Source organism: Maylandia zebra, linkage group LG22 (assembly GCF_041146795.1).
Source record: "Maylandia zebra isolate NMK-2024a linkage group LG22, Mzebra_GT3a, whole genome shotgun sequence".
Classification (NCBI taxonomy): domain Eukaryota; kingdom Metazoa; phylum Chordata; class Actinopteri; order Cichliformes; family Cichlidae; genus Maylandia; species Maylandia zebra.
In genome coordinates this window covers 6,130,830-6,156,112 of record NC_135187.1, presented here as the reverse complement: position 1 = coordinate 6,156,112, position 25,283 = coordinate 6,130,830, and the positions used below count along the sequence as shown (strand labels likewise).

The window sequence follows — 25,283 nt, the reverse complement described above, 5'->3', positions numbered from 1 at the left end:
CATACTCACTCTTCTTCCTGCTTTGCCTGGAGGGCCCATCATACCGTGGGGTCCCCTTGGACCCTGAAAATAAACCAGCGGCCCGTCAGAAGTGTCAGTTATAACTGTGATCTCACAGACATGAGCTGAAAAGGTTCACTTAGAACACAATACAGGAGTAATAATAATAAAGTCATTAATAATTTTACACACAGCTGTTGTTATTTACCTGAGGACCGGGGTCTCCAAGCTCTCCCTTCAAACCAGTACTTCCTGGATTTCCCTGAAAGAGACTCAATCGTCTCAGTCTCATTTTACTAATGACGATGTCATATACACTTAGAGAACAGACCGATTATTATGATCCAAATGAAAGGTAGCATACCAGGGGTCCAGGGCGTCCGGTGAATCCCATTGGTCCAGGAGGCCCCTTCAGAGCCATCTACAGAAAACACGACAGCTGCTTATAGCAGTGATTCAGGAAGAAACTCTGTTTGCATATTTATGTTCCCTGGATAAGATCATCGTCTTAACGTTCACAGAATACATCATCTCTGTTCTGTGTTCTCTTACTGACCACATTAAAGTCTTATTTTGATTCTGAGTTTTCATAACATAAATAGAAAAACGAAATAATTAACAAAGTGCAGTTTTAATAAAATATTGGAGACAATGTCATTTCACAAAAGGTGACAATACCAGGGCGAAACAAAGCATCATAGATAGAAAAGCTGAAATAAAAACTCATATCTGACCCTGGCTTGGGATAAGATGGCTGCAGCCTGAGCCTCCTGTGCAGAAACGACCGGCCCCTTGTCTCCTCCGCTCTGCCCGAAGCGGAACTGCAAACACAGAACGAACATTCAGACTCAGACCTGATCAGTGACAGTGACGCAGGAATTACTCTAACATATATATATAAAAAACAAGGAATAAACATTTGAATAAACAAACAACTCAACATCTGAGAGCATTCCTATAGACTGTAGCTGTGTTCAATGAGGAAAACCCGAAATAATCCAACTCTCGATGCTTATAAAAAACCAACACCGACAATAAAGAGTTAAAACACATTCAGATCTGGTTTAAACAAAACATTTGCCCAAATATGACTCATATTTATAGCTATTCTGATAGTTTCCATAATCAGTAAAGGCTGAAAGGTTAAAGGTGACTTACAGGCAGCATGAGTGAAGTTCCAGGAGGTCCAGGAACCCCATCAGCTCCAGGAAGACCAGGCCTACCAGGAGTGCCCTGCAGGATATCAGAGGGGCAACGGTGAGTCGGCCAGTATAAGAATTTAAAAACATAATCAATTGAGCTCCTTTTGTATAGCACATGTGTAACACACAGATTCAGATGCATGCCTACAAACCTTCAGATAAAGGAAAAATACTCACCCTCTCTCCGGGGTCACCGACAGAACCAGGAGGTCCAGAAGATCCAGGAGGTCCAGTGGGACCCTGCCAGATAAAAATTAAGAGTTTAAATATTTGTCGACAGAAAGTGAGGATTTATTTTTTAAGATGGAGAAAAATAATATTAACTTACAGCAGGTCCCTCAGGTCCTGGAGGTCCTTCAATCAGCATCCCCTGCAAAATCCAAAATAAAGTAAAAAGACAGACAGACAAACCCTCCACCATCAGGTGTCCTCTTAATGTCTACTCCATTAATCCTCTAATGAGCAACACTTCAGAATGTTTCTTAACTGGCCTCACAAGCTACAGCGCCACAAATATCTTTGTAAAGGTAAATGTGTATAACTACAAGGTTAACTGGCCACTTTGTTAGGTACACAGGTCCAGCTGCTTGTTAACACAAACATCAAATCAGTGGTCTGAAAAAGAGAAAATATCCAGTGAGCGCAGTTCTCTGGGAGAAAATGCCTCAATGATGTCAGAAGTCAGAGGATAAGGACTGCTTCAAACTGACAGCAGGCACAGAAAACTCAATTAATCACCAGTTACAACCAAAGCATCACTGAATGCAAACTGTGTTGAACCCTGAACAGATGAGCAGACCAGGCTGTGCTCCTGTGAGCTCAGAACAGGAAACTACAATCAAAACTGGACAACTGGAAAAATGTTGCCTGGTCTGATGACAATGCAGGAAGATGAAGCACAGAGCTCAGATTTCCTCAAACTGTTTTTTTTTTTGGATAAGACAGTGAGTTTACTGTATTCACATGATCTCCACAGCCACCAGACCTCAGTCCAACAGAGCACAGAGGATGTGCATTACAGATGTGCAAATCTGCAGCAGCTGTGTGATGCTATCATCACCAGAGTCTCTGAGGAATGTTTCCAGCACCTTGCTGAATCTAAAGAATTAAGGAAGTCCAAACTGACTGTAACAAGCAGCTCCTAACAAAATAATTGGTGAGTGTATTTCTTGGATTACTGTGAAGAGCAGGATAGTAAGGGGAAGGTTGCCAGTGCAATTCCCTGTAGCTTCTGGTAAAACACCCCCCCCCCCCCTCCCAAAACACCCGGTCAGGTAAAACTGTTGAATTGACTCACAGGCTCCAAGACAGCAGGCTCGCCCTTTTCTCCTTTCTGGCCTCTAACAGCAGCCTGAGGAAAACACACATGCAGTCAATAACAAGTACGTACACACACACGAGGCAGAAAAAGTGTGCACAAAGTCACTGAAAGCAGATTTCAGTGTTTTGACTGCATGCACATACACATGTGTCAAACATTATCGTACTAGAGTTGATAAAAGAGTAAAATAAAATGAAAACCTGCTCTGCTTGAATTAAAGTGTAAGTTTGTATCCAAATACCATTGATTCAGCAGCTCTCCAAACTGTTGGTCCATGACTTACAGACGTATTTATGCACAGATACAGAATCCTCTGAGCTGGGCACCAAAATACAAAGACATATACTCAAAACGACATTCAGGGCAAAAGATCACCTCTGAATGCCTCTTTATGGAGCATATGTGACAGTATAAGTTACTGTAAGGCTCAATACACACACTGTAAATTAAAACCCATTTCAACCACTGCTGTGATAACTTTGCCTTGAAACGCATTCGCTGTCCGTTTCTCTGTGACTGACTGAGTTTGCAAGCTATAAAACGGAGACTGTGAACAAATTTTACATGAATGTCGTCCACTCTGAATTCACGGTTTGGTGAATGATGGTTGATGCATCCAGTCTGGATAGCTGAGATTTCTAAACTCCTTCCTAACTCCATGTTTGAGGATCATCTCTGTGCCAGTTCTCAAAGCAATGTTCAGTGTTTGAATTCAAATTAGCAAATTAGCAACCAAAACATCAGTAGCTGAATTAATGTAAGGCTTAATGTAAGATAATCTCTCTCTGCAGTGCAAACTCAAACAAGTCACGTGACGGGACACTGAATGCAATTTCACGATACTTTGTAGAGCTGGTTGAAATGTTTTTTGTGTTTTTGCCTCTGAAGCAAAGCGACTTACGCCTCCCTCGTCTGTCACAGCGGACAGGGCGGGGCCAATGTTGCCATCAACCTCTGCAGTCTCTGGTGATGGTTCATTGTAGTCTCTGTAGTTATAGTCGTACTCCTTAAGGCCCACGTCCCCAGTCTCATACTCCTCAGTGAAGAGCTCTTCTCCAGTACCGCCCGCCTTGGCGGCGTCTACCTCTTCTCCCACCAGTGCTGGCTCCACCTGAGGCTGCGACGAGTTTATTGTAGCCACAGCGGGATGGATGGAGGGGCACGAGAGAATGATTCAAGCAAAGGAAAAGAAAAGGTGCAGAAAGGACGAGGAGAATAGTCAAAGAGAGGGGGAGAGGTGTGCAGGACGGGGAAATGTTCAGGGTGGAATTGAAATAAAGAATGAGAGGAAAGCAGCGGTGGAAGAGGAGGATACAGAAAAAAGTGAGTCTTACCTTTTATAAATTAAACAGTCACAGAGGGAGAGAACACAAACAGACATCTGGCAGACCGTACAGGCGATCAGGTTTATCCTGGAAACCCTAAATCTTCCATTAATCATCTGAAGTTTAGTTTATTCTGGAATAATTTCACCAAAGCTTTTTAACATCAGCCCTCGTGATGACCGGTGATCAAATACGTTCTCACAAATGTAAAAGTTTGAGAAGTAAAAACACATTTAATGGTGATGTTTGCATCGTACGTGCACACACAGAACTGATGTTAAACACTTTGTGAAGACGAGCTGCTACGCAAAGCAAAAACTATGTTATTTCTTTTTTTTTACTTACCATGTAAGTTTAATAACAAACAAGAATCCAGTGAATTTACTGCACAGTTTTCTAATATAAAAAAATCCACATTGCATTAATATATCTGACACACCCTCCCTGATAATTATGAATAATGTCGGTATTTGGTTTCTAAATCATATGCTGATAAAAAACGCAGCAAAAATCGAAACTGGAAAACAAAACAAAATCAAAAATGTGATGAATCTGCAAATCATCTAGATCTTTAGTACAGTTAGATTGTCTCTCAAACAAGAATGCATTTAATTCATCTTTTTTTGCTGAGGTTCAAAGCACACATCAAATATTCTCATGTGGATCCTGTTTTCACAAGATTCTTGTTCTTATGTCGAGATAATGACAATGATGGATCTCGAGATGAGAACAAAACGGGACTCTTGCTGTTAGGAACAACGGGAACCGCGTAAAAATATCTGACGGTACACTCGGATGATTGCGGTGCATTCTGTTTTGAAAGAGGTTTTCTTATGGCTTGTCACGTGACATCGATGCCAACAAAACAGTGATGAGTGGTTAGAAAAGTAAACGGAGAAACAAAGAGCTTAAACTACTTTGTTACACTACAAAGACTGGGCTCACCACCACACAGGAATCACATCCTCCTCTCCCTCAGAGGTTTTATTAAAACACTCATATGTGAAGTTTAAGCTGTTCTGTGGACTCTAGCTTGACCTGATGTGTGTTTCTGATAAGTGTGTCATCTTCTTTTTACCTGTACAGCGTTTTCTTCTTGTCCAACCACCTCACCCTCTGGCTGTGTGAAGGTCTCCTCATAGTAATAATCGGTCTCTGTAGGGGTGTGGCCAGCCTCAGAATATTCAGTGTCTACATCCTAATTGGTCAAGTGGACAGGAAGTGGGGGAGCAGGGAGGAAGTAAGCAAATTCGATTGAGAGAGTGTGGTTAGTTCAAAGTCTTCTGGTTCATGATGAGTTAAAAGAAGAAATGAGACATGAAACTGTGGTTGGCAAAGGCAAAGAGCTTTTTAGCTGCAACTCACATCTTTAAAGTTTAAAGAACCATTTTTGAAAAGAAATTTCAGGTCGTTTCAGAATCTCAGTGACTATAAATGTTGCCTTACGCAAGATTTAGAGAGTCATTGAGATAACTGTAGTGAGATTTCTTTTCGTTTCTTCGCTGAACCATTTTTGCTTTTTAAAGCTCACAAGCCAAGACTTAAGAAAGGGTGAAATATGATCGTATTGGTGGTAGAACTGAGAGCTTCTAGCCATCCCATCAGGTGAAAACATCATAACATGATGCTCTGGGATGAACTAGTTTCACCTCAGGATGAGACAACAGTGAAACAACCCCATTTAACAGCCTCACAGAACACGATTCAGTGAAGTCAATCACTGCTTTCCACAGCATGGAACATTTACTGAAATTCTGATTTTAAGCAAAGCATAATGGAAAGTTCTGTGAAGCTGCTTTACTCACATGAGATACAAAATATGACAGCAGACAGGGAGACGGAGATCAGGGAGAAAACACAGGTACGCAAAAAACAACCAAAACATAGAGAGGACAGAGTGACAGGGAGGTCTGATGTGTTGCAAGTGTGTAAAATATGATAGTATGTGTTGCATTTATGTGCCATAGCAATCCATGCTCATTCATTAGACCCGTATGTTAAAGGTTTCCCCGGAAAGAAAGAAACAGAGGGCTGGAGTGCGTTTATGTTCTGACATCCAGTTTCAGCAGCTTGAAGGTAGGAGTGAAGTAAAGAACAGTGAAACCGTTCGATTAGCCATGCTTCCCTTTGCACCGCTGTACCATATCATATGTGGAAGCTGGTGTGATCATGGAGATCATATGATATATGAACAGACAGCTTGGTATAAACCAGCTTCCATTCTGAAGGCCAGATTTTGCATCATCGAGGATTTGCATCAAAATTACTGAAAGTTCAAAGAATTCACAAAAGAAAGCAGGAAAAAAAAGAGGTTTCATAAAACTTTTGCTGCAGATCCTGGATGATGGAAAGATCTGGAAAAGAGATTGGAAAGATGGGACATACGACCCGGGCTGTTCCAACCCAAACATCGGCCTCCTGCTGTACCTGCTGATAACGGTTGGTAACTTTCTTCGGTGGGACTCCAGTTCCGCTCAGCGCTGTGTTGCCAAACGGTGGGAAAGGTTTGTGCGATTTTATATCCGGCACTTTGTTGACTCTTGTGGGTCTGGCTGGAGTCGGTCGGACTGGGGCAGATGTTGCCACTGACTTCGTCGGGGGGGAATCCCTGACGAAGTTATTCCCCCGTTTGCTCACCGGGGGGACTTTGGTCACAGCTTTAACGTCTTTGACGTCTGCCTTGCTTTGGGTTTTTACTTTTGGAGCTTTGGTGGCTGCAGATTTTGTAGGTCCTGGTTTTGATGCTTTGGTGGGTTTAGGTGCCTTGGTGGCTTTGACCACAGTTGTTTGAATTTTTGTTGTAGTTTTGTGGTTGCCATTAGCCTTAGCCCCACCATTGCTGTTACCTTTTGCTTTAACATCGGTGGCCGTTTTGCCGTTTCCATTGGCTTTCTTCTCTGTTGTGGCTTTTCCATTGCTGCTAGCCTTCGAGGTAACAGGAGCTTTCTTCTCAGCTACAACCTTACCATTGCCATTTCCATTTACTTTGACCTGAGGTGTTGGTTTGGCTCCAGTTGTAGCTTTTGCATTACCATTTGCTTTCTTCACAGCGCCAGTTTTGCCATTGCCATTCTTCGCTGGGGCAGCTGTGGGCTTAGATTTGGTTGGTTTGATTTTAGACAGGAGGACGTCTGCTGCAGTGGGCTTTGCTTTGGAGGACTTGGAAGCTTTGGTGGGAATAGGTGGCTTGATGACGAGTTTATATGATCCAGACTTGACGGGCTTAGCTGGAGTGGGCTTGGATTTTACAAGTGTGGGTTTAGCAGGTGCTGTTTTTTCAGTGACTGCCTTCTTCTAATAGCCGTGATTATTGTTTGGTTGAGATGTTATTTTGTATGTAAACGTGAATATGGACAAAGACAATGAAAGAGAGTAGAAGATGACAAAGATACACGGAGATGGGGAGGGGGATGAAAAGCACAAACAAGGGATGACAGAAGGAGAGAGAAAGACAAGAACGCATGTTTTGAGAAACAATGACATAAAGATGGCTAAGGCTCGGATGATTTACTGAGACTGTACAGGCATTACTGGATACAGCACAGAAGTACACTGACACCCCTTAAGCATTAAAAATGGAATTTACACCAAGATGGCCAAACAATATGAAATATTTCATGTCTATGAACCAATTTATTTGAGTTTGTTTTTGCTGATCTCTCCAATAATGCCATTCCCAATACTAAATAACAAAGCAGCATCTTCGTGCTAATAAGAACTGAGGCTGTGGTTTGGCAGAGGCACTGAGAGCGTGATGGGGCAGGTAAAGCTGGCTGCAAAACACTCACACATACACACACAGGTACACGCAAACATACATAACGCTGATACCAAACCTGCTGTGTTGTGATTAATGCACCAAGCAAACTGTAAGAGAAGGCTGCTGCAGTTTAGTCATGCAAAAGAAGTTGCAGGGACGGCGGTCTGGCATGCAAATGCGTGTTAGTCACATAAAACCACAATGTGTAAAGTTGTGTAGATCAATGACTCTAACCACCATGCTGCTACAATAAAATACATGCAAATCAAAACTGTATTCACAAACAATCGCCTACAAAAATACGTTATGAAGAGAAAACAGAGGAATATACCCTCCTCACAAAGGTCAGGGGAACAACCATGAATGCATTTACTAACACAATCACGTGCACTGACATTCTTGTATTTACACAGACGTTGATGTAGAAACTTTTGGTGCAGAAGCACAGTAGGTGCATGCGGTAACATCCTCCCAGACAATGAAGTAATCATGCAAAACAGTAACAGGACATCAAAGACTGTGTGTGTCATTAAACCCCATGTAGTGAGCGATCACAGGAAAGCTTCTGTAAGTGAAATAAGCTGATTACCCAATGTATGACAAACCACACCTAGTATCTGGTAACATGACAAACATGAAATCCACTGCATCTGTAATCTAACATGTAATCACTGTAATCCAAGAATTTTAAATATCTTAACGCTCTCTTAAAGTCCAGTTTATATGATTATGAAATCATATAAATATCAACTTTATCTCACAGCAATTCATTCAAAAATCTCCCTTTGAAGGTGTTTGACATCATTTGTAACCTAAATAAAACAACACAGCTGCACCCTCACTGCCCCAGTGCCCCCACCTGGCCACATGTGAACACACAACATATATGACAACATGTAAATGACAAAAATAATCCTGTGTGATGGGGATGGAGGTAATCACATGTCTGCATTAACGAGAGAAGCTGATGTAATAAAACAAAAAGGGGGTGTGGAGTAATGAGCGCAGAGCGAGAGAGAGGCAAAAATAAAACAAATAATTTATCGTGTAAGAAAATTTCGATTACATCCCAGCACTTGTAAACCTAATAATACAGGATGGATTATGAGCCACTTATGGTTTAAATGCCTCTCTCTCCCTCTCATTCTCCCTCCCTTCCACAAACCCTGCTCGTGTTTTCCTTCACTCTCGCTCCCTCTTTACCTGTTGGTTGGGGGCCCCAGGTTGGGGAGAGGGGGTCGCGGAGGAGGAGGCAATGCCTGTTGTTTCCTCATAATAATAGGGGTATTCATGGTCATCCTGCTCCTCATCAAAGTACTGAGACAGATGGAAGGAACGCGAAAGCGAGAGGAAGAACGCATGAAGAGGAGTTTAGATTTCCACGGGGAGGTTGAGAGAGGTTTTAGAGGCCATGTAGGGATAAATGAAGGTTAAGATGAAGAGTATGTGATGCAGCATTGGGGACGGGGGGAATAAACAACAGTAGGAGACAGAAACAGGATGATGAGAAAACACAAATCTTTGACTTTTTTCCCACTCATCAGAATCTGTGTCAAAAAGTGTTTAAATATGTCGGTACACAAGAATCTGGATGAATGAGAAAATAGCAAAAACAAAGCAATAGTGGAAGCCAATGAATAAAATCACAGAGATTTCTATTCATCCAAAAAAGAAAAAGTCATCTCAACAGCATCAACATGACAGGGTTTGGGAGTGTCGGAGCTCTGAAGTGACCGATAATTTATCCTGATTTAACATCAGACAAACTTCTAAAACAAAGTCTGTGTACTTTGGATGGATGCAGACGATGCAGTCACTGCCAGCTCACAAATATCAGTTTGTTTTACAGTGAAATTAATGAATGTAAGCTTGCAAAGCCTATAGTACTTAATGTAACGTGCACAACCAGTCTCAGTAAGTAAAGAGGCTCCACCTTAAGCCATCGTGATGCCAAATTCTTATACTTGAAAACCAATCAGAATTTAACATAATTCTATGTTCTAACAGGTCCTTTTCTTTCAACTCATTATATATAAAAAATGTCAAAAGACACTGATGTTTGCTTGTATCATCCTCATTCCCCTACCTTTCTGTGTTCCACTGCTCTAAAAAGTCAACAGCATAAAATCATAAAAGTGTAAAAAATGTAAAATCACAGCTCTGGGATGGGACGATGACAACGCCTCTGCTTTACGTCACCGAATGGGAGACACAGACTGTGGCGGTGAGGAGGAAAGCGGATGGATACAAACTGTTGCTGATGACGAGGATGCGAGAGAAAGACAGAAAGGGGGAGCAGCACTTTGATGACATCATCAGATGACCCAAACTGAACCCGAGGACTTCATTTTCAGACGAACTTTAGTAGATTTAGTTTGACAGCTAGACTTTTTAGAATCTTAAAAACTTTTTCCAGAAGGTTTAAAATATATTGTTTACTTTTTTTCTGATCTCAAGATGTTTTCAATATGTTGTGTTGTAACATAAATAAAAACAATAAATAGTTAATAATCCTAATGATAGAACTTTAACATAGGCAGAGGAACTGATGGATATAACAGAGATATATTTGCACTACTTTGCACTTAAGGCGGATGTTGCACAAGGATCAGCGATATTCACTGACTGCTTAAAGTTTATTGTAAGCATTCAGCAGGCCGGTCAGTTTTCGCTCCTGTTCCTGCTTTTTATCTTTCAATAGCTACAAAATACATTTTTATTTAAATTATTGGGATTCGGTGAAAAGTTTTCTTTCTACAGGAAGTGTCACAGAAATCCAAAACAAAGTCCGAGATTCTGTTTGGGCATCTTTTACCGGAGCTACAGACGAGCCCTCAGTTTTGTGAATGAGCTGTAACCTCCTCAGGACTTTATATTTACTTTGTGTTAACAAAGCACCACGAATGCGACTCTAACAAAGGTTACTGTGGGAAGATTCTTTGATATTAAATGACTAATGAATTGATGTCTGTTTCTGGACTTGTTGTGGTGTTACTCACGTATGTGTTGGGGTCCTGAGCTTGGGTTTTGGGCAGAGGGGAGTCACAGTCAGGGCTGTAGTGTTCACAGAAGTCATAGGCAGCTTGAGGGTTGGAGGCAATCATCAGCTGCTGGATGTCTCCCTGTGGAGGAAAAAACAAACACATAATTAGAACTTGTTCCTGTGACCAAAACACGAACAAACGTGTGATTTTCCTGCTGAAACTTTGTTGCCACCCAGTCAGTAACATCACAGTTTATCTTGATCGAGCTCCTCACCTGGAACACCTCCTCGTCCAGCAGGCGGGCTCCAAACACTGTGATGCCATTGGTGTCAACCACTGCCTTGTTGCCCCTGGGCAGAGGGCGGGTCATCTTCTTCTTGCAGTCCAGCAGCAGTGTCACATTCTTCTTGGAAACAGAGAAAGCAATGCGATGCCACCTACAGACGAGGAGGAGGAACCACAGGCAATTCAATGAGCAACGTGAGAACAGCCCTAAATAAACAGCCATCAGCAACCCCACAAAAAATAATATTGAGTTTCCACACAGCAAACACTGGTCCCATTCACACCTACACCACCACAATCATGTCATTTCAACTGGTCACAAACTGGTTGTTGTTGCTGGTTACTGACTTGCCATCAGCCAGGTTGACGCCTTTGAAGAGTGGGTAGTCCTCGGGAGCTGGCTTGCCGCTCTGGTCCTCATACAGGAAAACAGGTGAACGTCCCAGTTCGATACCCAGCTGCTGGACGCCCTGCTCGCTGTAGATGGAGAGGAGGAAGGCCTGGAGGCCAGCCTGGGCTTTAACCAGAGCCATGACGGAGAAATTCTCCGGGAAACGACCTGAGGATGAGAGCGAGGGAAGTATTAACCATATTTGTAGATGAGGAAAGATGACAAGAACGAAGCAGATGTGCAGACTGGAAAGAAACATAGAGGCAGAAATGTGAAAATAACACTAATGAAGAGCTTTAATTTATTAAATACACATGTCAGCATGAAGTGGTTACATAATGTCACGCTATGATCCCATGTGGAGCTGGCATAGATGGTGTATCACATAATGACAGCTGGAGAAAGAAGGCTGAACATCAGCTTTGACTTTTGAGGATTTATTCACAGCCACATAAGTGCTACCGTCTCCTTTCTGCCCTCACTCCGGGGTGTCAGGCAGCTTCTAAAGTTAATTTGTTGTGGGTTTTCCACATACTTTAACTCTGCTCCTGCACTGAAAACACATAATTATACTTAATATCCACGAGCATCACGCAGAGGGCTCAGCTGCTCCACGCAGCTCAGTGCAAACAGATACCAACCAGTAAGGATAATTACAGGTTTCCTGTCTGGAATTCATGGTAAATATTAAATGCAAAGCTGTTTTTACACTGTGAGGTGGGACAGGTTTAAATAATACTACCTTAAATGTTAAATTCCTTTCCCCCAAACAATCTGAAATATTAAAATAAGATAAGATCTGCTATATGGCGGTAATACTGTGCAATATTGATACAGCTAGCAAAGATAATTATTACAACAGAAGCTGTTCTGAGCTAACATTGGGTATAATATGCAAAACTTCACGACATGGATGAATTACTTTCTACACGATCAGATTTATGGCACATTTATGAACAAAAGAAAAATACTTTTTTCTGTCTGCATGCAGACTGGGTTTGTTTCTTTGGATGGCACCTATGAGGAATTACAAAAAACAAACAGTCTCTTCACAACATTTAACTCTCGGCCTAAAATGTTTTTACACATATAATTATAATGTTCATACTTTAAAAGATTCCTTAAATGCTTTACAATAAAAGCTGTTGTTCTGCAGGACTGTGCAAAAATCTCCCTTCACTTCTTTAGATGTTGCCAAAGAGACATATTTGTTCAGTTTCTAGTCTCGAGTAAAAGTTCTGCACGATTTCAGGAAGTCATGCTTTTTATCTCCTTTTCTGTCCTTGTATCCGAACATTTTCACAGGAATGTTTTTGTTTGTTAAACCACTTTAAATTGACCTGTGAATCATTCAAGCGTATAAAAGGCACCAAACTCGTGGGATAAACTAGAATTGTGTTTAAAAATAACTCAGGCACTTTGTTACCACCAGACTGTCATCAAAACTCAATTTGTTCCCATTTGAAATAGTTGAAAAACATAACAGAGTTTGACTTAAAATTTTTGTACCTACAAGAGCTGCTTTCTAAAAATATATCACTGCATGATGTGAACCTTGATGTGAAAAAATAGGAAAGTAACCGGTCAAAAGAAAACTATCTGGAGCAGTGAAGCATTCCTGGGCAGAATAAACCCAGAACTCAACATTATCGAAGCAGCGTGGATGCACTTTAACGGAGAACAGCATCCGAAGGAGAGCTCTGAATGTCCTAAAGACTTCTTAAATTAAGAGTTCAGACTGTGTTGAAGAATAATGATAGTCATATCAAATATTCAAGCTGTTTTTGTGTCATATATTCATACATACTGTGCATGTAGGTTTGCACATTTAATAAATTGTTGCACCCATTTTGCATTTTTTAAGAAAAATACCGTGTAAACCGAATCGATGACATATCAGGTGTATTCACCCGTGAACGGCTGAACTCTGCAGCTTTACTTTAATCATCTTGAGAAAAGTGTGAGAGAATACCTCTGATAATGTCATTACGTTTTATTCTTACATCATATTATAGAAGTCAGTCACCTCAGTAAGTAAAGTAAAACAACAACAAAAAACAATTAGGTTGTGTATAAGGTTAAAAACAATTCTTGAGGCTCTTTACAAACCAGTCAGCTCAAAGACTCTAACACTTTGACGCCCAGCCGGGTGGAGGCCTACCTGAGAAGAGCTGCTTGGTGGGTGCGGAGATCTGGGCCTTCTTGGTGATGCGGAAAGCATGATCGGGGCTGCTGGAGCGACGGGATGTGCAGAAGCCAGGGACCTTCTTCACACCCTCAGGGAGAGAGGGAACCTGCAGAGCCCGTAACACATCGACCGGGTCTAATGACAAAGAAACAAGCAAAGAAAACAGTCATTACGGTTATTTTTAAGACGTGACGTTCACTAAGTAAACAAGTAAAATCTTAAGGCTGATGGTTTAGTTGCTAGAAATACTGCAACATGACTCTAAATCAGCACCTTACACACAGTCATCATTAACACAAACTGGTCTGTGGAGCTTTCAGAACAATGGAAACTAAAGAGATAAAATCTGAATTACAGCTTTTTCTGCACAGAGTACTTAACTCTTTTTCTTGAGTGAGAAAAAAACAGCCTCAGACCTTGAACGATTACTCCACAGCAGACCTAAATATTGTAAGTTCAGCTGTTTCCTCTAATAGCTTTCTGGAAGGCTGTCCATCCTGTAAGCTGTATAGAAATAACTGAAAAGACCTTTTTAATATTACCAAATATTTTACAAAAAAGGGCAGTTTTATTTTTCATTGCAGTCATTCTTTGCAATTTTCCCCAGAGAATCAAAAAGGTCGATCTCAAATGTTCTCGAATCACTAATGTGATATAGGATCAGGTCCAGCAGATGCCCACAATGGCCGCCACTGTACATTTAGGTTTAATGTAAGAAAGGAGGCCCTGTGTCAGAGCGAGTGGGCGGCGGTCCAAGCCACATATATGAAGCAGTGCAGGGCAGGTACAGGAAAGCTCAGTTTAATGCAGAGCGTAGACAGTGGCGTCTATTCTGCTCGCGCTTATCGAGCAGCTGAAACAAGCGGCTGTTGACGTGATCGCGCTGAGTCAAACGAAGATTTGTCTGACACCACACAATCATTTCACAGTCCCCCCCTGACACGTACACGCAGGAATGCACGCGCTCGCTCGACAAATATTCAACACATACCTGAACATCGTACAATCACACACACACAGCCTCACATCCCGTCTCCACATCGGAGGTCAGTCAGTCTGTTTCTGCGGCTGACTTTCTCACATTGCTCAAAGGCACTGTCATTGAGGAACCTCTGGGGTTCAGGGTGTGAGTCCCTTTATGATCAATTTTAACAAACAGAACTGTAACAGCAGAAGCAGAAGTGCTGCTCCCTGTACATCAGGAATATTTCTGCTTAAAACCAGAATCTTTGAAGTATTGATTTGTATTATTGGCATGTTTTAAGGCTGGATAGTTTGATATTTATAATACTTGGTGTTGAATCCTAAAAAGGCTGCTTGTTGGCAGCATCAGGGAGACGTTATACTGTCACTGTAGCAGGTCCAGAAGTTTTTTATTATGTACAAATCTACATGATTCTCATTTGAAGACTTAAAAAAATAACAGTGAAGTTTGTTTCCTATGAAATGCTCAGAGCTGCTGGGAACTCTGCTGTCCACTTAGATAGAATAATAAATACACATGGCACAAGTGCTGCCAAGGCGTGAAAACAACTGGCCTGCATAAAAACCCAGTGAAGTCTAATTATAAAGCATATCTCACTGAGGTTTTAAAGTGAGGCAGTTCCATCCTCCCTCAGTGTTGGCGAGCCTCTCTGTGTTTGAGCTTACTTTACTGTTAACAACCAATTAAACTCATTTACAGCCAGCCCTGCTGTGGCACCTCTCATAATAAACTCACAGCATCACTGACACGTTTCTCTGGTACAAAAAAATGACAGAAAAAAAAAGATGTATCATCTTCTACATGACAAGTTTCTTTTACTTTTTTCACCCTGCAGCCACATTAATAAACCGTCATTTCCACGTACTTCAAATAACGACCTATTTATAGACAACCTGTAATTATTCCACCCTCAGCATGTTTAAAAAGCACAGTGGACCATATAACAGCAGGGCACTCACTCAGGGCCACTGTTGCCACTGTGGACATCACAGCCAAACATGTGAACAGCAGAGAAGTGAAAAATCACCGCACAGTGTGAGACATGTGTTTCCTAAACTAACGATCAGGCACAAAGTTCATCAGACTTCCGAAGACAGAATCAGGAGTAAAGTTTCACATTCAAAGTGTGAATGAGAGAATCAGAAAAAAGAAACAGTTTGACTACATCAGCATCATAAATGACTTTAAGTTGGCACAGATCCTCAGTGTCACCTGTCTGCTGCTGTCAAACATAAAGATCCACAGTCGGCGGCTCGTACTGTGACACTGTGAGGCTGTTTATTGTGTTTATCAGCCATTTATGAGGTTTACACTGTGGTTTCCTCAAATCACACTCGTCCCATCAGAGGTGCATATGTTTAGGTGACACCCAGTTTATCAGGGGCACAGTTTATGAGATCGTGCCCACAAACTGTAATATTTATTCAGACAGAGCAAACGGTGCATTAATATTGGCTCCTCAACCACAGCCCATTAACGTCACTCTGCTTGAAGTTAGTGAAAGTGGAAACATGAGACAGGTTAAAACAGAAAACACATATGAAGAAGAGTCCTTCAATAATATAAAAAAATTCTAGCCTTTTCTAATTTTTCATTTCCAGACATAGGTGTCTCGATGGCACTAGCTGTACATGATATAATAAAGTAAAAAGAGGTAAAGAACGAACTGGAGAAAACTAGGCTCCATACTTTCCCTGACTTTCAATGGAGTTTCCTTAATTAAAAAACTTTCCAGGACCTGGAGGATGCTGATCTGTTTATCTGCATAACTTTGAAGTCTTTTGCAGATCTTTGCAGCAAAAAGACAGAGAAGAGGTTCAGGCAAAAGTGGTGTGTGTGTGTGTGTGTGTGTGACAGCAGACAGCTTGGTTCTGTGATGGCAGGATACTGGATCGGATTGCACCCCGAGCTCCCCCAGTACGCCCAGTACAATGTGCCGCTCTGTTCCCGACTCCCTGTCCAGCTCACATTTGCAGACGGGGCCCTTCCTGCCTAAAGGACCACAATCAGGACAAAAACGCACCCACAAAAATAACACGCTGGGCCACAGAGCTACACACAGAGAAAATTGCACCTATACGTGAGACGAGGAGTGGCAAAAATGAAATTAGACAAGGTAAGAAAACAGACGGCCGAGGGGCACAAGCTCTCCTTCTTCACTTCTCTCTCCTTCCTCTTCCCAGTTCCTTGCTCGTTCGTACCATAAGCGCTAACAGATGGCTGCAGCCTTTTGATGTAAATGTGGGCTAATTACTCTGCTGTCATTAAGACAGGAAACGGGGCTCCCAGCCACCTGAGAGCACATTACAGTAGCCTGTACAGGTATACCTACTGACAGCCTGAACATTTAGAGAACATCTATCTATCTATCTATCTTGAACACAGCAAGTGTAAACACTGAAAACATCTATTAAGTGAAACTGAAAACTGCCACAATATATTTTAAAAAGATTATCAGACTCGGTCTGTGTGTTTTATCCTTAAACCATCGAGTCTGGAATAATGGTTTGCTGTTCAGTGTATAATGAGCCTGGAGCATGGAGTAGATGTATTTTTGAACAGGTGCCCCACGACTGAAACAATCCTGTCCCTGTTACACTGGGAGCCACCCAGTTACACACAAACCACAACTGACCAAACACGCAGACCACAAGCTTCTTCCACTGTGATAGGAAACACATGTGATACTCAGGGTGGCGATCACACTGTAAAATGACTCGTGCAGCTAAAACTGCAATAAGCTCCTCCATAGTTTCAACTGCTGCAATTCCCCAGAGTCACCACTAGATGGAGCCGAAAGAGACTTAACTAACTGTGACATGAGCACAGTCAGGCCTGTTGAAGTCCCACATGCCACACCAGCACACATATGTGTTTACATGTACACACTCAGTGCAAACAGACACACTCACAGGAGTGTGAGATAAACTGCTAACAGGAGTCGGTACACTCTGCTAACGAGCAGCTTCATTGACTTAACAGAAAACACAAAGCAGCTGGACACGCAGATTAAACTCTGTCTGCACATAACGTCAGAAAGAGGATTACTGGGGAGGAAAGCATGCGCAGAGAAGGAATAAAGCTCATTGTGTTCCTCATAAAGAGCACAAGACCTTAAAAAACTCCAAAAATATCAAACATTAGTAACAAGCGACTCATAGTGACACGCGTCCGATCCATCCACTCATTCTGTACAAGTGCTTCTTGGATTAGAGTTTATCGTGACGTACAATGACTCAAAGGACACTCTGGATACGTTTAAAAAGTTTAAAACATCAAAATAAAGAATAAAAGAAATAAAGACAAAATTATGGGTTAAATATTAAATATCAATATTAAATTAAATATCACAGTAGCTTTGTTTGTTGAAACTGGTTTACCAGGTGACTGAGTTCACTTGCTTCCCTCTCCACTGCTTTGTGCCTAAGATTATTTGTGTGTGTGCCTGTGTGTGTGCCTGTGTGTGTGCATGCCCTTTGTATTTCTGGTACAGCTGTGCCAAATACCAGACACACACTCCAGCTGACACTATGACCTCTCACCTCTCACCTTTACACAACTACAACGTTGTCAGACACAAAGAGCAAGAAAAGTGCTATATTGACAATGGACACACACACACACACACACACACACACACACACACACACACACACACACACACACACATGTACACAGATAAGCACTTTAGAGTCACTCATATAAGAAAATTCTTTAAAAAAATTAAAAATTAAAACTACTTTCAAAAACTGTCTCATAAAATTTGTTCTGTGATCACCAGCTGTGTCTCCATCCAGCCTGCTGACCACGGAGGCTTGCAGCTCAGGCTCCAGGTTATAATTTCCAACATGCTGCTCTATAGTTATGATTTATTTATAATGCCTGTGTATACAGACAGAAAATCCATTATGAGAAGCCGTGCCGTAGAAAGGGAGTTATTTGAATTGACATGATTTATTTGGTTTAAGTCAGTGTGTGGCTGTTTGCAACATAAATGTTACACCATGTGACACAATCTGTAACTGAAAGAGAGAAAACCAAAGCAGGACTCGCCTTTGTACCACACGGATGTCAGTAAATCCTCCCTGAAAACCTGAAGGAGGCCAAAAAGAGAAGAAACTGAACAGACAGTAGCAGATAACTGCTGCTGTCTGTTCTGCTGTCAGCAACTAACACTGGAGGTAACACACATGGATTAAGAATATCATAATTCAATAAGAACAATTAATCCCCTTAAAACATACAAGTTATTGCCATTCATCCTACTCTGATCCAGAAAGCAAGTCGAGTTTGTGAAGTTATTTGAAGTAGAAGATGATAATGTTATTTTTAATATGAGTATCTGCCACTGTACCAGTACATATATGAAAGAAAATAAGAAAAACCTTTGTTGTTACGCCCCTCTGCAGCCCCTGATCTCCTCAATGTGTTCAGCTGGTAATAATTGGCCACGCCTACTCAGGTGTGAAGAAAAGCATACCTGAGGCAAGCTTCCCAGGAGCTCACTAGTCTTTGTCTTGGTGGCACCAGCCAGTTCAGCCAGCCTGCTGTGCCATTTTAAGCTAAAACCTCTTCTCACTAACACTCTGGTATTCGTCTCCTTTTTTTATTTTGCAGCTTTTGAGCCGGGTCGTAACATTTCTACTAAACTTGGTCTTATTTTAAAGGGCGTCTCTTTTGCTTTCTTTGCTTATCCTGTCATCTATGATGGTCCTTTAAAGTCAGCGCTCAGTGAGTGTTAACTGTACTGTAAGTCCAATCATTCCTTTGAGAAAACAAACAAAGCATCTCTTTGTCTTTATACTTAATCTCATATACTTTGTTTTCAGCTTTTAATACCTGCCACTAAGTTTAGAGTATCTGCACTAATGAATCACAGTCTCCGTGTGGTTTATAAGTAACTGCAGGGCAGTGCCAACATTTACTGTACGGCAGCTCCCCGTGTGCCATTATGTGGTCTGTGCCAGTCTGCGTGTGCGTCCCCGATGATGCCAACGTGTATCATGCAGAGTCGTGTGTGGTTTCAAAGCTGCAGGCCGCAGTCTCAGTTTGGATCTGAGGGTGACTACTGACACCACAAGGCCTACCCGGGACCAGAAGGCCCCGGAGCAGGAGGCAGTCACGAGTGAGTCCCTGTAACTTACTATCACACAGAGCAGACAGAGAGAAAAGGCACAAATTAGACAGCAGTCTTAAGACCGTTGGTGCCCCTGTGCTGAATGAGAGGCCTTCACAGCTGAGCTCTGGATGTTCTTCACAAGTCTGAACAGCGCACATCACAATCTACACTTTTAACTGAAAAGCACTCGTTACACTGAACACTTTTATAACAGAGAAAGAAAAATGAGCATCAGTGCCAGTCCATGTGGGTTCACACAATTCTCTCGTTATAAAAGCTGTTTGTAGACTCCACACACATAAACTGGATCATTTCACAGAGAGACCTTCTGAAAACTGCTACTGCACATTACCCACAATCTATATTTTACCATTTAAATGCTGTAAACTAACACAGATCTGAAATTATCCACAGTAGAGATAATAAATTTACCATAAATCAAACACTTTAAGTAAGAATGAACCAGACAAAGAGGCGATAAGAAAGAGAGGAATGGGAGCAGTAAGCAGTTGGAAATCCCCTAACACACACACACAGACACACACACACACACACACACACACACACACACACACACACACACACACACACACACACACACACCCTCATCGTGTGTTCTGTGGCAACAATTTAGCTGCAGGAACACATGTGAGGCGTCGGCGGGTAAACACCACTTCAGGGGGAATGCGTGAGAACTTTGACTCGTTGTAAAGTTGTGTTGAGATTCTTACTTATGCGGGAAGATTATGCCTTCAGGACTGCAACATTTAAAGCATTCAACCCTCAGAACTCCAAGAAAGAAGGGGATAAAGTCTGAAGACACCTCTGTAAATCTGAAAACACCGACTCTGAATACTAGAAATTCTGTCGTTATTATAGAATTAACTCTGACTTTCCCTGTCTTCCACACAATACACGCTGGGATAAACTCCATAAATGCCACTCCACCTGTGAGCTCAATAAAGACAAACAGATTTAGAGGCAGGATTAAGTGGGACAGCTGGTGGTTACTGCATTAAGAAAATGTAAAGCCCCAAAAACCTTCAAAGTGCTTTTCTGTCATCGTTCATGCTTCAGGGTAGCATTTTCCAGTGAAGTCTAAAAACATAACTGGTTAAAGCCACAATTTAAAACTATTTTCAAATGCATAGACAGCATTGATGTCTGGAAAAAAGATGTACATTAACATTACATGTAAAATCACACAGCTGCTCTCCATACCCTCCCACATCAACTTCCTTGAAGCAGCAAAATAACAGTGACTAGGAATAGCATCCTATACAGACAGCCTGTCATTATAAAGTTGGCACGCTCTCACGTCGTTCTTGCACATCTTCTGCTCAAACAGAATGTCTCCCAAGAACGACTATCCCCACGCACAAACCGCTAAATCATCACCTATAAAACTGTGGAAACGAGACCAACTATCTTCAGCTCGCTCCAGTCTGCAGTGCTAATGTGGTTTTGTCTGAGAAAGGATTTCAAATATTCACCGTCTGAGGGAATGTCGTGGGCTAGAAATGAGGCCTGAGAGTGTTTCAGCATATCTCAGCTTTGACGTATGCATGCTTTAATCTTGTCTAGACTGAGAGAGTAGGTCAGCGTGTCACACATTTTGTTACAATACTGGATTCAATAACGCATCAATCCAAGAGTGAGGACAACCTGTGGAGGCTCGAATCCAGGAAACACAGGAAGTGTTAAAGATGAAAAGGAAACCGTGCACAGTGTAGGCTGCGCTGTGATATCTGTGTCACTGTTCAGCTTCCACTTTGTTAATAGTTTTTGAACTGCTGGCTATTAGATGGCATTCTGACAGGCATTAAGAACATGGGCTGTGTTTGCCCTGAACTGTGCATTTCAGGCAACCTGCTCTCACACGTCGTGTTCTACCACCAAAGACACTTTACATTACATATGGTTAGGTTTAGATTTAAGCACTGGTGGAGATTTATTCATCCCAAAAGTAGACATGGAATGAGAGGGTGCATGAGAACTGCCTGCAAGGCTCAACTTAGGGCACAAGTCAGCTGAAAGTTTACTGTTTTACAAAGTCTCTGAGAAAAATCTAAACCAGATATTGTAACTGCAAGTTTTTCCCCACTGTGGTTAGACAGAGCTCGTTATCTCATTTTTAAAGTGATGGCTGTTGGATGTAAAATGTAGATATTTGATGGGGGAAGGGTCCTGATGTCCAAGTGTAAAAACTCTGAGAAAAGTGTGCAAAAAAAGTACAACAGAGGAAAGAGGATAGATGTGTCACATCAGGGGCCCAGGGGAACATGATGACAGGGTAGGGGAAAACCAAGGGTTAATGCTGCTAAACTGAGTCACGTGCGGCTGAAATACCACACACTTCCATTCAATCACAAGAATGAGCTGTCAGGCTCCTGCTCCACCGCCACATAGAGTGGCTCTATTCACTGGCAGTGAGGGAAGGAGAGAGAGCAGAGTATGTTATGTTTAGCCTGAGTGAGACAGACTGCCCTTTGAGGAGCGGTCGCCTTTGAAATGGGGTTGAGGAACATCCATGTCAAGAAAATATTGGCCTCTGAATTTCTGCTTCTTTGAACAAAACTCTGCTTTCATGTGTTTCTGGGCGTGTTGCTCTCTGGGTGATGGCGACGTCTTCATTCTCTCAGGACACATCTGAGAGCAAACATCTGAGATTCAGACCATCTTCACCCCTCTGAATCTGCATTTCACCGCCGCAGTGTGGCGCTGTTACAGTTTACTCTGACATCTGCTGCTGAGCCACACCACGCACACAGAAACGCGCAACAGTCCGTGCACGGGGCCAGTGCGAGCAGGAACCCCCACACGCGCACGTAGCACAGACCTGAGAGGTCGCGTGAGTGTTTTACTTGCGTCACGCTGACATTATCACAGAGCAGGTGATTATAAAACTTTTTTCCTACCAGCAAACGAAACCCTGTGATTTGGTGTATAAGCGCTCACAGCCTACTCGGGCTGCTGCACACAGAGGCACATTCATGCAGATGAGGCATACGTTTCCACACCCTGAGCTGGACACAAACAGCCATAGCTTGCAGACGCACATACGCAAACACAAGTGCACAAAGCGCGCACACACGCGCAGATACTGCTCGCTTTCAATTCCGAACCCCGACGACCGAGCTGCTCCGCCGCATAACAACCTATTCATGAAAAGCAAAAATGTCTCAGGCTCCCGCCTCCAAAATACACACGGGACACGGCTGGAAGGTGCAATCGCCTCTCGCAATCTGAAATTGGAAACGCGGCCAAAGAATACAGTGGAGGAGGCGAGTTATACCACAGAAGCCCCCGCGGTCCGTAAACTGCTGCAACTGTGCCAACAGCCAACCTGTTAACGTCCAAAGCAACAACTGCTTCAAATTATAAAAGTTCATGAAAACGCAAATAGAAAGTGAAAAACTATTTTTTTATTATTATGAAAATAGTTGCAGTTTGCGCTAAAACAGCTTTTTTGTGCCACGCTTTAAAAAAAAGAGTTTCTTTTCAGGTAAAACTAAAAAGCATCAAATGCACGATTTTTGTCTGAACTAATCCAGACTATAAACGCGGATAAATGGATTCTGTTAAAAATAACTTGAGACGACTAGCGGTCTATCAAGGAACAGCAGCGCATACGGATCATTCCTTCAGTTTAAAATCCCAAACTAAAATAATCCTGGAAAACCAGCCGGGTGTTGGCTGGGAATAAAGTTCACTTTGTCTTATTGAGATCCCTCAGAAATCCCTCCTCTTTGAACAACCAGAGGCAGTGATGGATGGACTGGTGCACAGGCTGAACTGGTAAACACATTCATATGGTTCCAGCTGGTAGCCCAGTGCACACTGAATCCAATATTTAGTCAGAATAAAAGAAAAAAACCCTAAAAATACTAGAATCCAACAAACCAAATGTTTTATTCGACAAAGCTCATCAGAAACTACCAAACAGGACTTTGTACCGTTTTATCTCATGCCCCACTCCGGGTAGGGGCACAGAAATGAGCACCATCCTGTCAGAACTATTCGGAACTCTAGATAACAAGGTCAGGTTAATACAGAGCACATAGAGTTCAGATCGGAGGAAAATCACAAAGAAACTGATCAGATTAAAACAAACAAATAAAAAAATATCTGTATGTTTCGTAACAGGAACAGATGATGACACCTGTCAGAAGTCTGAATGCAGAGAGGAAGACAGATTCCACGAATGGGAAATTAACAGCTTCTTTGAAGGCATTATTTTTTTAAATTGATAAAGGCCGTTAATGGTCATAGAGAAATACAGAATGCCCGAGAATATACGTTCTTTTTTTCAGATTCAGAATCGGACACCTCTTTATCACCTGATCAATATTTTCCGACCAATATCAGTTCGATATCAGCAGTTAGTCGTTAGTATGGTTCAGATTCAGGCCCCAAAGAGAAACACAAGTCACAAAAGAGCGTTTTAGGAATAAGTCCTTTAAGTCCTCAAAATATAAACGTCTAAAGACGTAATTCTTGCATGCAGCAAATACCAAACAGATTTAGATATTTGGATACCGTGGGGCCCACTGATGGGGCACTACTGCCCTCATTCTTCTGGGAATAAGTAAAGAAGCACGTCAGGTGCGCAAACGTCCCATAACGGAGAGATACAGACTCATTACGGCCACAGTTTATTCAAACAGATGGCGTTTCAGACAGAAAAAAACAGGAAACCATATTTTAAATGTTATTTAAAGAATAAAAATAACATCACCAATAAAAAGTGGAAAATCTGTCTTACCTGCTTGAACCACAGTTGTTTGGCACAGGGCGAGCGCCACGGTTACCAAGGCGAAGGAGGAGAAGTCCATGCGCCATGGTCTCCGTTTCTTCCGGAAGGGACAAGCTCCAATATCCATAGTGTTGCAGTAGTTCTCCGGCCTGGGTCAGCTGTAAATGTGGGATATGGGGGAAGTTATCCTCTCACAGAAAGCCAGCCGACGAGAGGAGCCCGACTGACCCTTCTGTGAGGAAACAGACAAAAAAGCACGCCTCTGGAGACGTCTTTACCTTTCTCCGGAAACCTTCCTTAATGAGTTACCTATATTAATGCACCAAACCTAAAGACTAAAATGGGTTTGGGGTGAATAAATATATTTGATATTGAAGTTTAATCCCTAGCACTGAAGCCCCATTGACTCAGATTGGGTACGAGTACCCAAAGTGGAGAGAGCAGAGAGAGACCTGGAATCACGCTCTCTCTCCCTTCTCTCTCTTTCCCTCTCTCCTTCTTTACTTTCTCCCACGAAGAGTGAGAGCGGTTGTGTATGTGTGTGTGTGTGTGTGTGGAGAGAGAGACAGAGGGGGGGGGAGAGAGAGAGAATGGCAAAGGTGGAGAGGGAGGGAGAGGGCGTGCGTAATAGCGCGCCGGGCGCACGTAGAAGTACGTGTACGAGGAGAGTCTGGGAGTGGAAACTGGGTCTTTTCTTATGATCGAGCTGCAAAGATGTTTCAGCTTTTCTGTTAACTCTGAGTTATTAACTCAGTGTCCTTTTTGTCTTCGTCTCGATTCCCTCTGAAAAGCCCAAATTACTGAGATGAGTATTTATCTTTGCCACTTCCTGCTTTCTGCGTCTGTACCTGCGACAGGTAAATGCAGGCTTTGTAGAGCAAGCAGGGCTGTTCAGGTAAACTGAGGATGAGACGGCTGCTGTGCAGAGTAACTGAATGAACGTTGAGTCAGCCAATCAAACGTCTGT

The 25,283-nt window shown here is 42.3% G+C and overlaps 1 protein-coding gene across 7 annotated transcripts in view; it reads right to left on the bottom strand.

Moving 5' to 3' along the window:
- col11a2 (collagen, type XI, alpha 2) overlaps positions 1-24,889 on the bottom strand; it is a 41,307-nt gene extending 16,418 nt beyond the window's left edge. Inside the window, exons 1-17 of one of the 7 annotated variants that reach the window (XM_076879736.1) lie at positions 24,595-24,889; positions 24,326-24,474; positions 13,430-13,591; positions 11,226-11,436; positions 10,867-11,029; positions 10,608-10,730; positions 6,276-7,142; positions 4,927-5,046; positions 3,425-3,640; positions 2,500-2,553; positions 1,531-1,572; positions 1,380-1,442; positions 1,159-1,233; positions 735-821; positions 365-421; positions 209-262; positions 10-63 (exon numbers count right to left, since the gene is read on the bottom strand). In XM_076879736.1, the coding sequence (XP_076735851.1) occupies positions 10-63; positions 209-262; positions 365-421; positions 735-821; positions 1,159-1,233; positions 1,380-1,442; positions 1,531-1,572; positions 2,500-2,553; positions 3,425-3,640; positions 4,927-5,046; positions 6,276-7,142; positions 10,608-10,730; positions 10,867-11,029; positions 11,226-11,436; positions 13,430-13,591; positions 24,326-24,443 (2,466 nt within the window). In that variant the 5' untranslated portion in view covers positions 24,444-24,474; positions 24,595-24,889. Of the gene's footprint in view, positions 1-9; positions 64-208; positions 263-364; positions 422-734; positions 822-1,158; positions 1,234-1,379; positions 1,443-1,530; positions 1,573-2,499; positions 2,554-3,424; positions 3,641-4,926; positions 5,047-6,275; positions 7,143-10,607; positions 10,731-10,866; positions 11,030-11,225; positions 11,437-13,429; positions 13,592-24,325 lie in introns of all 7 variants that reach the window. The other 6 variants (XM_076879737.1, XM_076879738.1, XM_076879742.1 and 3 more) reach the window with 6 other exon arrangements.
- Between the last annotated feature and the right edge of the window lie 394 nt (positions 24,890-25,283).